Raw genomic sequence first — 16,263 nt, 5'->3', positions numbered from 1 at the left:
GTTTCCAACCTAAGACTAGATCAATTCAGAGTTGAGGATTTAAGTCTGAGTTTGTTAAACCTGCTTTGTGAAGCAGGCCTCTGCTGTGTATGTTGAGAGCAGGATTAAAATGCAAACATGAACTTGGGAGGAACATGCCTCAGATCAAACATTTAGCAACAGAAACCTTAACAAACAGGACATACTTAACAAGCAGAGTAACAGTAAAGTTATATGAAATGTAGGAGAGTTATTCACTGGATTAGGAACAGCTGAGGAAGAGAACGAACAGGTTTTCAGAGAGAAGGTGAATTCAACGAAGCTGAATTACACACGAAAAAACTATAAATCAAGCGGGGGAAAAAAGAATATGATCTAAGAAAAAAGGAAATTCAAATTCACAAAAAAACAACAACTCAAGACTGAATTACATACCTAACAACACAAAGGTATGAAGCAACACCTTTCTTCCAATAATAAAGAACTCACAAGTGATCAAACACACATATGGCACATCAATCGTTTACTGTTACAGCGCTCTGTTCTCCTTATTGGGCAACAAATTACTTATGAATAATGAAACAGTTTGGAAAGTTGCTCCTTTATTATTTAAAAATGCATGTTTTATCTAGAGTACAACATGTAGAACAATAAACTGCTTGAAACATGTTTGTGCTTCACAGCTGAAGCAGCAACAACCAAAAGACAGAAGTAACGTTTGTATGTCATATATGCCCAAGAATGCCAGATATCTAAGACACATTTAAATGAACAAGGTCACATTTCTGAGATTCTGCTTGAGTGAAGATATGCAGTAATGTTGAGCGTTCAGCTGAGCATTAAACACAAAGATGCACAAATCAGCAGCCGATGTCACAATAGGTTCACTTAGTTAGATGAGGCCTATACCTGCAGGTCTTTATTGGCACTAAAAATATTACAGGTTCAAAGTTATCTTTTACTGTATTTTCACGACTATAAGGCGCACTTAAACGTCTTTTTTCCCCCTCAAAATGTGCGGTGCGCCCTTTGGTGCGGTGCGCCCTATGTGTGTTGTAACTGCGACTTTTGAGACCACCTCATTGAGGAGATGATGAAAGAGTGGCTGAATGTAAGGAGACCAGGTGTTTTTTTTTTCCACTCATCACCATCGCTGTTAATATGTGACTCCATGCGTGCCCATCTCACAGCTGACGTGAAAAAGATGGGGAAACAAATTAACGCTGTGCTCGCTGTTCAACCGCTCGACATCGGTGTGAACCGCACCCAGCGGGTGCAGCAGAAGCAGCGAGTTTACATGCAAAGTCAATGGTTGACGCGCGTATAGGTGCAGCAAAAGGTCCCGCAGCCTTTAAGCATCTGACGCACCGCCAACGCGCTGCTGCTGCTCGAGATGGAAAAATTGAAGTTTTGCTGCTGGACGCGCCGCATCAACCAATCAGAGAAGCTGATCTGGGAGCTGACAGCGAGACAGACACAGCGCTCTGATGACATATGATATTAACGCAAAGAAAAGGGCTGGATGGATGAGGAGATGATGAAAGCGTGGCTGAGGGAGGTGTATGTGAGGAGAACAGGTGTTTTTTTCCACGCATCACCATCGCAGTTAATCTGTGACTCCATGCGTGCCCATCTCACAGCTGATGAAAAAACATGGTGAATCAAATGAACGCTGTGCTCGCCGTTATCCCGGGAGGTCGGACAAAGGAACTTCAACCGCTCTACATCGGTGTGAAGCGGCCGTTCAAAGTAATGCTGCGAGCGGCGTGGGAGCGATGGATGACCGACAGAGACCACAGTTTCAGGATAAGTGGAAGGCAGCGCCGGGCAAGTTACGCCACCGTTTGCGGATGGATTGTAGATGCTTGGACTAAAGTGTCTGCTGGCTCTGTTGTTCAAGCTTTCGCAAAAGCCGGCATTATTTCTGAGGAGCTGCGCTGCACGGAAAGTGACTCTGACAGCGAAGAAGGGGAAACTGGCATGTCTGATTTAGCCCAGCTGTTTAATTCAGAAACAGAGGATGATGACTTTGATGGGTTTGATTACTACTCTGTAATAAATACATTAATAAAGCACATCATTCTCAGTTTTGCTCCCGCTCTATTTTCTACCTGAAAACTTAATTCAACAGCAGCCTCTGGGCGGGTCTCCTCCTCTTCACCGCGGTGGCTGGCAGGTGTTTTTTCATCTAAATAATCTAAATCTTGCAGCTATATTTGCTGTGATCAGTGGGAATAAAGTAGTTTTAATATGTTTTTAAGTGAGAAAGTCCACCTGAAAACTTAATAATTGCAGTCAGTTCATCCAGATTATCTATTTCTGTCGGAGGCGCTCAGACCCCCACATACCAGCGGTGCACCGACAGTAGAAATCCTTTCATCAGCAGCCTCTAGGCTGGGCAGCCTCCAGGTTCACCGAGGCTGCTGGCAGGTGTTTTTCATCTAAATAATTTTAGCTGCAGGCACCAGGATACCGGTAATAAAAGCGAACAAATTCCGTCGGCAGGTTTCAGGATTTTAAGTTAATTTAGGAGTGATCACAGCGCTGTGTCATCTGCGATGTGTCTGTCTCACGGCCAGCACCCAGGTTTGATTAATAGTTTGTAATAAATACATGAATAAAGCACAGTCATACTCAGTTTTGCCCCCGCTGTATTTTTAAATACGCAGTAGAGGTATTTAAAGGTAGTAGAGGACATGTACCTGTATATAAAAAACGCGCCCTATAGTCCGGTGCGCCTTATGTGTGTGTTAAATACAGAAATGGGACACATAACTGAGAGTGCCTTATGGTCGTGAAAATACGGTACTGTGTTACTAGACGAATTGATTGAAAAAAAAAAATACATTAAGTCAATTCAAAACAAAAAGCCTAAATATCATACAGGTGATTATAGAAAGGGTTTAAACGTTAAAAGCACTTGTTTCTGTTTATTCGGGGGGTTATATCTTATGAGTAGTGAAGACTTAAATTCTCTTTCTCAGAAATGAGTTTGGACTTAGACTTAGAAAATGTTATTGTAATTTTGTATACAAAACGGAATGTTGTTCTGTATAGCTCTCATTACATTTCCATTTCTTAAAGTGCAACCGTGATCAAATCTAAACATTGGGAGAAAAAACATGGTGCAAAAACATGGATTCATATAGTCAGTTTGATGCAGAGACTGTAAAATGATTTACAGTTTTTTAACATTCAGCAGTTTGTTTTTTTCTGTTTACTGTTGTTTTTTTTTATTCTACGGCCTATAAAATCATCTGTATGATTTATGTGATTAAGTTTTGATTTTCAGTGATGAATTATAAGGTAAAATCTTCTATGTGTGTTGATCCACTGAAAGTTAAGTCAGTTCAATTAGTCCGTGGTGCTTTTTATTGGTCTCTTTCAATAATAATTCTTTTTTGAAAAATAATTACTTGTTTTTTTTTCATTGTCTTGAATGCATCACACTATGTGTGATAAGTACATATATAATTCTCTTTTTAAACTACAGTGCCATAAATCAACTTGAAATAGCGTTGACATTTATTGAGATACGACTGCATATTTCATCATACGTTCATACAGCCATCATAAATAAAAAATCTTAAAATCCTCTTTTAGGCCTTCAGCTGTTCTCTATCAGAATAAAAAATCCTTGTGTCTTCAGTGTTGTCTGATCTTTAGTTATCTGCTATGCATGCTTGTACAAAGATTAAAATATGTCTGAGTATACTTGTGACTAATTTTATAAAACATCCTGTGTCTAACCATCCTCTGTCCTCTTTTCATTAGCCCGCTAACAAGAGTCCATACGGCTTCTGTTATGCTCATGTACACATAGTGACATGTCACTGGTTTTGTATTTATACTTTAAAGTTAAAAGAAAAGGTGATGTAGGATTTCTGGAGATTTTTCCTGATGAGTTCCAGTTTCTCACTGGGATTTGTGAAAAAGTGACATTGTAGGAGATTTACCTTTCTTCAGTTTTTCCGGATCTTCTGACTTTGTTTGCAGTCGGCTGCTTGGAGTCAATCTGCTCAGCATCCATTAAACTCACATGAACGATATTAGCAGCATCTGATCAGAGCAGCAGGAGGAACATGTGCAGTGAATTACTGATCATGGGTTTCTAGCTGCTCCTCATTAAGCTAAAACAGCTCTGGACATCTGGATTAAATGCATTGATGTTATATTTACACAGTCTTGAAAGCTTTTTATTGCAAGCTAAATTAAATGTTTTAAACATGAATTAATATTAAGATCAGTCATAATTTGATTTGATTCTTTTATTTTTAGAATTTTAAAGTTTATGCTTGAAGTAGAGATATTTTGAAAAAATTGGACAATAGGACCAAAAAGTTTTTTTCCCTTTATCGTTTAATAGCTACTTCCAAATGCCCAGTTTGTTGCTGATTTGATTAAAGGTGTAACATTTTTTTCAAATGCAATGAGGTGTCATAAAATGCACAATTCTAATTATCTTCAAGCTATCATAAAGCCATTATAGGGTTTAGACACTTTAAAAACTCATCATAAATTGTATGTTAGTCTGTCTTTTATTCTTTGTTTATGGTTTTGTTTTGCTGTTGTTGTTGCACTGGGTGGTTATGTTTGCCTGTAAGTTATGTACTTGCAGTAAAGTTATACAAAAAAACTCATCATAATCTTTTTTTTTTTTTTTTGCTTGCAGAAATGCCATTACAGTTCTACCACATAAAACAATGCAAAGTAAAAGCTATGCACCTTTTTTTTCTGTCGCCTAGTTTTATTAGAACTGCTTTCATTTTTTTTCTATTCTAAGATAAGTCTGTGCTGTTGACATATTTTAGGCAGTGATACATTTTGATGATGGTAACCAAACAGTTTATCAGGGTGGTATTATAAAGGTTGGGGTTGGATGTATAAGCATCAGATAAAACAGTGGCCTATTTATCTCTACTCGTGCCCTGAATGTTTTTTTTTTTTTATATTACTTATTTGTATGTGCTACCAGTGGGGAACCCTCCCCACCTGGCGCTTTTATCTGCTTTAGGTGGAACTGTGGAGCATTTCCCCATCCACACCTTTGATAGGATTTTTTGCTTTTTAATTGCATTTATTTGCTGTTCAGAAACTCTAGAATGTTCTTTTTATTGGTTTTATTACATATGCAGCTAATTCGTAGAAATAAACCATGCATAATGGGAATAAACAGGAATAGAGAATGGTAACGAACCTATTGATACAAAATAACTGCTTGATTTACTGTAGCTTTTGGTACTGCTGTAGAAAGGATATTTAGCATAAGATGACACCTGTTTGTGCTGGCTAATCCAAGGAGCTGCTGTTTTTTTTTGTTTTTTTATGCAAAACTGAAGCAGGTGTTGTTAAAGAAAGCTGAAACTTCTGTGGATTTTTTTTGCTGGCTTTAATTTGGTTTCAGTGACATCAACTGATTTTATTACAGTAACATTTGTAGCCTAAGGGATTCCTCAGGCAGGCTCCTTCTCTGCAACCCCACGAGAAGCAGAACGTACACCCAGAGCCCCACAAAACCCTTTATGCAAATTATAAAAAGGTAAGAGAAAGAACTCTTTGCCATATGACTTATCAGAAATACTAAGAACTATAATATCAGAGAGTTCCCACAAGTTATTTATTGATAAAATAAAATGGATAACAACAGATTTAAGTAAAAAACTAAAATCATCTGGTAAAAGTTTTAACAATCATAAACTATGTTTTAAAGTATCGTTATTTACAATTGAATAATTAAGGAAATGTATACATATAACTAGTCTGTGCTTTTCATGCTTGTTTTAATATAATCATGTCCTAATTCCAAAAGAGAACAGAACTTCTGTGTATTGTGTTTTTAAAAGCACAATAAAGTTGTTTTTTTCTCTGACCAGTCTAAATATATAAGAAATACAAAATGCAGGCCAAACTTCCTAAAAAAAATAAGAGATGATTCCTTTAAATTAATTTTGAATCATAAAATTCACAACATATACTAACTTCTGTGTTATTAGATCACTATATTTTCTTCTACTGAGGCCATCACCAATGATGCTTATTCCAACTGACTGGAGATAAAAATAAACAAGAAAAATCTTGTTCATGGAGAAACAATAGGCCAAGTTGATCTATTTCCTCCCTTAAAGATGCATAATTTCTGCAGCAAATGTCCAGATTACAATTTATCTTAAATATCTGACCTATTGTTGGATCCTAATAGCCTCATTAGACTTTGCCAGACCACAACTCAGTGCTTGTTGCGTTTGACTGACAGCATATGAGGAGAATTTTAGTACCTTAGCCAAAAGAGGGAGTGTTGGCCTAGTGGTTAGAGCAGTGTGCTTGTGGTCTGAGAAGGTTGCAAGTACCCAGTTTTATCCCCACAGCCTCCACTCCTGAGCAGGACCCTTAACCCCACGCTGCTCCCTGGCTGCCACACAAAGGCAGCCCACTACTCCCCAAGGGGATCGGTCAAATGCAGAGAGTGAATGTCCCCATTGTGGGACAACAAAAAGAAATTTACATTTACCTTTAAAACAAAAAAGATTTTCTTTTGTTTGCTTAGTTTTACAAATTTTCAGAATCTAGTATGACATATACTGTTTAGAGGAGTTCTCATCTTGTCTGGGGGAGTGCTTTATTTACAATAATATGCTAAATTATAGTCATATTTGAACATTCAATATTTGTTTATTAATATAAGGTAAGTCAGGATGCCCTTTACAGAAATGTGCAGAAGGTCGTTTCCCTGTCTTGTTTAAGACATATTCGGATTAGTGATAGCTCTATGTTTCGGCTCCAAGTGTTTGGTAACAGGAAAAGAATCCTACAGTAACCCGACTCATTATGACAAACAAAAAAGCTTGTTGCACAACCACAAAAAAAAGGAAATATTTTAAGAATTCACACAACCTTTGCTATTTTACTTTGCCATTGGCTACCCCAGATGAATGGGCAAGTTGTACACCAATCAGAAGCATGTGACCAGCAAATATGTAGGCTGATCCCCATCCGCAGGCCACACTGTCTCCTCTTCTATCACACACCACACACGTAAACACACACACACAAAAACACACATCTGAAATCAGCAGCAGTCCTCATCAGTCATTCATCATGCACAGCAAAGAACAGATCAGGTAAGTGAAAAAAAATATTTCTTAAATTTTGGATGTTTTATAATGCTTTATCATGGGATGTTGTTACTCAATTTTAAGAATCCTGTTACTACTTTCAAAGACATGTATTTTCAAGATGCTTAAACAATTCTGTTTTATTTTAACACAAGAAAATAAGAATAGAAAATCCCGTTATTGTCCCACAATGGGGAAATTGTGGAAAAATAAAAGTTAGTGATATATTTGTTTTCTTTTTAAACTTTTAATAATTGTTGGATTGTAGTTTCAACGAATACTTAGTAACATTTCCTAACAAAATCAATAATTATCATTGTAAAGCTGCATAAAGATAAAACTCACCAACAAGGTTTAGACACAAAAGCTTAAATGTTAATAAATGAGCAGCGTGCATGAATGAGCCTTTATTTTCCAAGACTCATACGCAATGAAAGGAGGAAAGCTGATTATTTATACTGGTTATTGTAAAAACTCGCCTTGTTGGAGATTTTTAAACCACAGAAAAACATTAAAGATATAATTCTCCATATATTCCTCAAATGCTCTCTTTTGCATTTGTGGAAAATTGTATTTGAAGGCTTTACATTTTCAAAGCCATCTACAACCAGCATTTCTTTTAACCATCATTTTTACAAGAATTTATAGGAAAATAAACTAAATGCATAATAGACTTGATATTATCCAGTTTATGCAGCATGTTTTAAAACTCAGGACATTTAAGCAGACATGTTTTAGAAATATGTGTCCATTAAAACACAATCATAAAAAGGATTCTGTTCTCTTAATTTAGAATTGACTATAATACAGATCCCTAAATATTTTAAGAAAAAATTCTGTTTTCTCTGTTTCCTGACAGTCATGATGAATACCAGAAGACAGCCGATTGGCTGATGTCTCACACCAAGCATCGCCCCCTGGTGGCGATTATTTGCGGCTCAGGACTGGGAATGCTTGCTGACAACCTGAAATGTCAAGACTCCTTTGATTACTCTAAAATACCAGGCTTTCCTCAGAGCACAGGTAGTTTGAAAATAAAAGAGTTAAAAGTTTATCAATATAAAAATATATATATATTTTTGTTACAATAATATCACTATTATTGTATTTTAATGTACACTATATTGCCAAAAGTATTTGCTCACCCATCCAAATTATTGGAATCAGGTGTTCCAATCACTTCCATGGCCACAGGTGTATAAATTCAAGCACCTAGGCATGCAGACTGTTTTTACAAACATTTGTGAAAGAATGGGTCGCTCTCAGGAGCTCAGTGAATTCCAGCGTGGAACTGTGATAGGATGCCACCTGTGCAACAAATCCAGTCGTGAAATTTCCTCGCTCCTAAATATTCCACAGTCAACTGTCAGCTGTATTATAAGAAAATGGAAGTGTTTGGGAACGACAGCAACTCAGCCACGAAGTGGTAGGCCACGTAAACTGACGGAGCGGGGTCAGCGGATGCTGACGCGCATAGTGCGAAGAGGTCGCCAACTTTCTGCAGAGTCAATCACTACAGACCTCCAAACTTCATGTGGCCTTCAGATTAGCTCAAGAACAGTGCGCAGAGAGCTTAATGGAATGGGTTTCCATGGTCGAGCAGCTGCATCCAAGCCATACATCACCAAGTGCAATGCAAAGCGTCGGATGCGGTGGTGTAAAGCACGCCGCCACTGGACTCTAGAGCAGTGGAGACGCGTTCTCTGGAGTGACGAATCGCGCTTCTCCATCTGGCAATCTGATGGACGGGTCTGGGTTTGGCGGTTGCCAGGAGAACGGTACTTGTCTGACTGCATTGTGCCAAGTGTAAAGTTTGTTGGAGGGGGGATTATGGTGTGGGGTTGTTTTTCAGGAGCTGGGCTTGGCCCCTTAGTTCCAGTGAAAGGAACTCTGAATGCTTCAGCATCCCAAGACATTTTGGACAATTCCATGCTCCCAACTTTGTGGGAACAGTTTGGAGCTGGCCCCTTCCTCTTCCAACATGACTGTGCACCAGTGCACAAAGCAAGGTCCATAAAGACATGGATGACAGAGTCTGGTGTGGATGAACTTGACTGGCCTGCACAGAGTCCTGACCTCAACCCGATAGAACACCTTTGGGATGAATTAGAGCGGAGACTGAGAGCCAGGCCTTCTCGTCCAACATCAGTGTGCAACCTCACAAATGCGCTTCTGGAAGAATGGTCAAAAATTCCCATAAACACACTCCTAAACCTTGTGGACAGCCTTCCCAGAAGAGTTGAAGCTGTTCTAGCTGCAAAGGGTGGACCGACGTCATATTGAACCCTATGGATTAGGAACGGGATGTCACTTAAGCTCATATGTGAGTCAAGGCAGGTGAGCAAATACTTTTGGCAATATAGTGTATGTTAGAATGTAGAGTTGTTTGTTTTATATTTTTCTGAAAAAAGTAAGACAAGAATCCACTGCACATTGTTTCCAAGTTTGAAGATGTTTCACTTTTCATCCAGGAAGCTTTTTCAATTAAAAGTTTTTTTGAGTGACTATGACCTGGATGACTGCGAATCTTCACCGGCGTTTTATATTTTTTTTCTATCATAATATTATCTCTTTAGTATGGAAATGGATTGGGGCCACTGAAAAAAAAGTCAATTAATTTTTTTTTATTTTATTTCAGTAAAAGTCAGAATTCTGACTTTAATCTCAGAATTCTGACTTTTTTCTCAGAATTCTGACTTTAATCTCAGAATTCTGGATCTTAATGTAGATGGGCACCATGAAGGAAGAGATGTGGGAGCACTCAGCTTCACTGACAAAGATGTGAGTTGTGTGAGGAACACTAACACATTGGTGGAAAAATGACGGAATTAGGTGATTTTTTATGTGCCCAAGACGTCCCCGGTGATGCTATTTCATTAATGATAGAGCAGAAGGTGATTAAGGCAAGAGAGCTAGTTTAGTCTTTAAAACAGACAAGGCTGCGGCTTGATGCTAACATGTTTGTTAGCTGTCAGAATTCTGAGATTAAATTCAGAATTCTGAGAAGAAAGTCTGAATTCTGAGAAAAAGGTATAAATTCTGAGATTAAAGTCAGAATTCTGACTTTTTTCCTCATATTATATTGAAATAAAATTTAAAAATCAGTTAACTTTTTTTTTTTCCGGTGTCCTTAATCCTCTTCCTTATTTTAGACTGATATCTTGTAAAAAAAAAAATATATATATATATATAATAGTGAACATAAAAATCTAATCCTAATTTATTTACAATCTTCTTTGTTTTTAAGTATCTGCAAAGAAACAATATATTTATTTTATTTCACTTTTTTAATTACCAGCTATTGTTTAATTAATGAAAAAGAGAAAATGATTGTTTCTGTATATTTGCTCTTGTTGCAGTGCAGGGTCATGCAGGTCGCCTGGTTTTTGGGGAGCTGAAGGGGAAATCATGTGTTTGCATGCAGGGTCGCTTCCACATGTATGAGGGTCATTCCCTCCTTAAGGTATGAACTTGCCTATTTAAAATGTTCTTATTGTTGTTAACATTTCATATGTGTTTCTGTGGTACATAAAACCATCCAAAGATAGATTTAAAAGTTGGCCAAGCAAAATATTAAAATGGCTCAGACTTGAATATCTAAATGGTCTGTGAGCAAAAAGAATTCTGCATTAAACATGACAAACAGATCATGATCACTGTCATGGAAATAATGTTACTAGGACATGCCTTGTGATTTTAGCTTTGGAGAAAACCTAATTCCTTCATATGTGTATTTTTAGACAAAGTTTGATTAAATGTGTGGAGAAATTTGTAAAAAAAAACAACAACAAACAAACAACACAAAAAAGCATAAGAACACATTAACAACAAGAATGGTGCTACGTATAAAGACATTTCAGCACACTAACAGACTTAAACAATGATCTGCATGACATTCAATCCTATGTATTTACTCTGAACATGTTACGTGTCATAAAAAACAAAGTATACAGGCCATGATTCTGACCTGACAATAAAAACCACTCACCGACAATGCGCTCCTATAAACAGTGGGATGAAAAAGTTCAGTCATGCAACCCTTGTACAACACTTACATAATAATCAGCAGGCTAAAACCTGTGCGTTTGAGAGATGGTCATGCTCCGGTTCAGTCACATGCAGGCTTTTAGTGGACTATTCAATGCAGCCTTTGTTTCCTTCAATAGAACACACATTAACACACAAACGTGCTCTTTTCTGCATGTCACAGTGAGACTGCCCTAGCCTCCTCTAGGTGGCGCTCTGTGAAAGGACCTTCAAAAATAAAAAAAAGCACTAAATCAAAATGAAATCTTTATCCAAAGGGTGAAAACACCCTTTGGATACTCAAATGTTATGTATAAAACAAGGTTGTGTGACTGTCAGGAGACACAGCCTGTTTTTCTGTGGTTATCTTTCGAAGCAAAAATCCTGCATCACCTGACAATCCAGAGCAAGACTGGGAAGTTAGTTCTTGGATGGCACTAAAACAAACACAAATAAGAAATACAAATCTATCTGTTTTGGGTTATTTATTTAAATATATATATATATATATATATATATACACTATATTGCCAAAAGTATTTGCTCACCCATCCAAATTATTGGAATCAGGTGTTCCAATCACTTCCATGGCCACAGGTGTATAAATTCAAGCACCTAGGCATGCAGACTGTTTTTACAAACATTTGTGAAAGAATGGGTCGCTCTCAGGAGCTCAGTGAATTCCAGCGTGGAACTGTGATAGGATGCCACCTGTGCAACAAATCCAGTCGTGAAATTTCCTCGCTCCTAAATATTCCACAGTCAACTGTCAGCTGTATTATAAGAAAATGGAAGTGTTTGGGAACGACAGCAACTCAGCCACGAAGTGGTAGGCCACGTAAACTGACGGAGCGGGGTCAGCGGATGCTGACGCGCATAGTGCGAAGAGGTCGCCAACTTTCTGCAGAGTCAATCACTACAGACCTCCAAACTTCATGTGGCCTTCAGATTAGCTCAAGAACAGTGCGCAGAGAGCTTCATGGAATGGGTTTCCATGGTCGAGCAGCTGCATCCAAGCCATACATCACCAAGTGCAATGCAAAGCGTCGGATGCGGTGGTGTAAAGCACGGCGCCACTGGACTCTAGAGCAGTGGAGACGCGTTCTCTGGAGTGACGAATCGCGCTTCTCCATCTGGCAATCTGATGGACGGGTCTGGGTTCTGCGGTTGCCAGGAGAACGGTACTTGTCTGACTGCATTGTGCCAAGTGTAAAGTTTGGTGGAGGGGGGATTATGGTGTGGGGTTGTTTTTCAGGAGCTGGGCTTGGCCCCTTAGTTCCAGTGAAAGGAACTCTGAATGCTTCAGCATACCAAGACATTTTGGACAATTCCATGCTCCCAACTTTGTGGGAACAGTTTGGAGCTGGCCCCTTCCTCTTCCAACATGACTGTGCACCAGTGCACAAAGCAAGGTCCATAAAGACATGGATGACAGAGTCTGGTGTGGATGAACTTGACTGGCCTGCACAGAGTCCTGACCTCAACCCGATAGAACACCTTTGGGATGAATTAGAGCGGAGACTGAGAGCCAGGCCTTCTCGTCCAACATCAGTGTGCGACCTCACAAATGCGCTTCTGGAAGAATGGTCAAAAATTCCCATAAACACACTCCTAAACCTTGTGGACAGCCTTCCCAGAAGAGTTGAAGCTGTTCTAGCTGCAAAGGGTGGACCGACGTCATATTGAACCCTATGGATTAGGAACGGGATGTCACTTAAGCTCATATGTGAGTCAAGGCAGGTGAGCAAATACTTTTGGCAATATAGTGTATATATATATATATATATATATATATATATATATATATATATATATATATATATATATATATATATATATATATATATATATAAAATTCATAAACTACAACTTTTCCAAAATTCTAGAAAGAGAAAAATTACATGTTCTTTTAGAATTAAAAGTAAAAAAATGGCCAAATGCTTTTATATTAAGTAACATTTACTGTAACAACTACTGAATAAAACTCATAAAACAAACATGTAAAGTAAGGTCCTCTAACTTACTTGACAAACTTTATATTGTGAATGCAAAATGTTTTTGTAAAGAAGACAAATGCCTTTTTATTATATAATATGTAATTTTTTTTTTATATAGCACTTTAAACATCCAACAAGACCAAAGTGCTTTACACAATCATAAGATACAAATGATCAAAGTAGTACATAAAATTAGCAGATATAAAGAATGAATAAAAAAAAAAAACAGTAAGACAAATTCAACATCCAGATTGTCTCAAAAGCCAAGCATTAAGAAGAGATTTATAGGTCAACATTAAGGTTGAGCCGCTTGTTAGGGTAGGTCACCTTCCATGTTGATATGTTGCATTAAGCTCATCATGTACTGTCTGTTTTATCCCCTAACTTCTCTCATACCCACAGCATGAAAACCAAGTTCCAATAGCTATGAGATGCTGCATGTGGCATCCTTCTCTAGATTCAAATCCAACTAAGATCTTAGTAAGCTAGATACTGAACTCTCTCTCCTACAGACGACCTTTCCCATTCGGGTCTTCAAGCTGATGGGTGTGGAGACTCTGATAGTAACAAATGCTGCAGGCTCATTGGCTGATGGCCTGCAGCCTGGTGACATCATGATCATCAAAGACCACATCAACTTTCCTGGGCTTATTGGTCTAAACCCACTGTGTGGGCCCAACGATGACAAGTAATCAAATTGCCATAGTTAATATTTTTACCTTCATATGCATGGTTGTTTTGATGATATTTTACAGTCCTTGAAATGTTTTTCCTGATGCCAATAAATTGATGTTTACAGGTTTGGGCCACGTTTCCCAGCTATGTCAGGTTGCTATGACAAAGGGCTGCGTAGCCTTGTGATGGAAATCGCCAAACAGATGGACGTTGCTGGCCTTGTGCAGGAAGGCGTGTATGCCATGGTTGGTGGGCCCAACTTTGAAACCATCGCAGAGGCCAAACTGTTGCATCGACTGGGCGTGGACGCAGTTGGTATGACGCTCTAAGACGCAAGATGTGCTGAACTGTATCTTGGCCTTTCTCTCTTTTTCATACTGTAGCTCTAACCCTAGATATTTTTTTTTTGCATTCACATTGCATTCATTTCTGTTGTGTAGGGAGAGGGCAGCATGTGGTTGCTTTTCTGAAGAGAGTTTTCAGTTGCATGCATGGAGAATAAGGGATAACAGGTTCATTTAATAATGAACATTTACTCACAAATGTAAACATTTATCTCCATATTGCTCACTGTAACATCTAGTTTGGAGTTTTATACAACTGTAGTTGTTCTTTTTTTACAGCTTTGTGTGTAAATGCTCAAGAGGACTAGGGTGCCCATTAGTTTTCACATTTAAATTTTTGTTTTATTAGGTTTAACCAACAGAACTTACTGTAATTCTAAAAAGATTGTGTAAAATCTACCCACTTTGCAAGCAAGTCATCAACTGCTAGCACAAACATGTTTGCGAGCAATTTACAAACCATATAAACATACATACTGCAATATTTAAAAAGTCAAAACAAAGTAAACAATGATATTTCTTAGTGTTTCTACAAGCACTGCTTATAAATGTAACTTTCTGTTAAAGCTTGGCCTTAAAATACCTCTGCAAAACGCTTTGCCGTTTACTTTGATCTTCTTGTGTTGCAATGTGTTCTGACTGATTTAGATGGTAATAGACAATCTTAAAAAACAATTGCATTAAAATCTGTCCTCAAGTTATTACAACGGATTTACCATAGCGAAAAAAAACCCTGCAGGTTTGTCACAGAGTGGCTATGAGCTGTGCACTGTAGAGGTGATTCAGTCATTGAAGCAATATTATTATTAAAATATCAAGACAGTTGTGATTCAACTCAGCTGCATTTTGTTAACTCTTGATTTGATTAGCTGTGTAGCTTTACAGATGAATAATTTTGACCTAACCTCGTGTTGCTCTGCTGTTTTCAGGGATGAGCACAGCACCTGAGGTCGTTGTGGCAACTCACTGTGGTCTCAGAGTCTTTGGCCTCTCTCTGATCACAAATAAGGTATTAATCCGTCACACTGACATCATGCAATTATAACTCTGCATATTGTTAGACTGTATGTTTTTTTTAAACATTTGCAGGTATTGAGGAATATAGTCACTTAGAAATTGGTTGCTAGGCTGTTTCTTTTGTTGTATCACTGCCTAATTGATTCATTTGTCTCCGCTGCAGGTGGTAAAGAGCTACGAGGACTCTGAAAGTGTAAACCATGAAGGAGTCCTGGAAGTTGGCCGGTTGCGCTCTCAGACCGTGCTGCAGCTGGTCACTGAACTTATCAGCAGGATGGAGATCAATAACAATGAAAACACAAATAATGTGTCCTGAACTAACACAGAAGAATCTGATTGGTGCCTTTAATACTTTTATAACAGGGAATGCTTTTCTTGTCACTCCTTGTTATTACTTACCATTAAGTCTGTTTTTTATTTTTTATTTTTGCTGAACTGGAAATATTATTTATATCATTATGGTGTCTACCTGATGTTTATTATTGTAAAATAGAAAATAAGTAATCATCTCCGATTATGTGATAAAAACAACAAAACTTGTACAACAATAACAACCTTGTTTTATAGTGCTTTATTGGAAAAATGCTGTTGAATGTATGTATATTGGTCTTGAATGATTAAATTCATTTGTAAAGTATTTACATCTTAATCTGAGTGGAATGTTCTATAAATCCTAACAATTTTTATCTTTTGTTTACTCACCTTTGGTCTAATATTTACATCCTTTTTACATCTTGATCAGCTCAAATGTACCTTTCCCTTATTGCAGACTTTTACACAATATTTAATTTCAGATATGCATAAAATCTTAACATTATAAATTTTCCCCCAAAAAGAGTTAGTTAAATATATACCTGCAAGACCATAGGCAGAACTTTGATAAACACATCTATACTTGTTCAATTGTAAGAAACATGAGTTTGAATTTTGAAATGATCAGTTAAAGAAAAATCTTATTTGATAAATGGTTTGGAGACAAAAACATTCAAATCTAAAGTTTGATTACCCATTTAACATCTATCAACTTCAACATGGAAGAATACACTACACAAAAGACATCTGATGGACGTGCAGATCCTGCCTGTTGATAATCTATGATGGATAAATCAAACA

At 37.7% G+C, this 16,263-nt stretch overlaps 1 protein-coding gene across 1 annotated transcript; it reads left to right on the top strand.

Moving 5' to 3' along the window:
• Positions 1-6,943: 6,943 nt before the first annotated feature.
• Positions 6,944-15,799, top strand: pnp4a (purine nucleoside phosphorylase 4a). The gene is made up of 7 exons (XM_038280810.1): positions 6,944-7,097; positions 7,951-8,114; positions 10,451-10,554; positions 13,627-13,802; positions 13,914-14,104; positions 15,063-15,142; positions 15,314-15,799. The coding sequence occupies exons 1-7, from the start codon at positions 7,075-7,077 to the stop codon at positions 15,464-15,466; spliced, it is 891 nt and encodes a 296-aa protein (XP_038136738.1). The 5' UTR covers positions 6,944-7,074; the 3' UTR covers positions 15,467-15,799.
• Positions 15,800-16,263: the final 464 nt, after the last annotated feature.

This window comes from Cyprinodon tularosa, unplaced genomic scaffold (assembly GCF_016077235.1).
Source record: "Cyprinodon tularosa strain WSP-4 unplaced genomic scaffold, ASM1607723v1 ctg165, whole genome shotgun sequence".
Lineage (NCBI taxonomy): Eukaryota > Metazoa > Chordata > Actinopteri > Cyprinodontiformes > Cyprinodontidae > Cyprinodon > Cyprinodon tularosa.
Note: the sequence above shows the minus strand (reverse complement) of the source record. Positions and strands in the feature narration are given on the sequence as shown.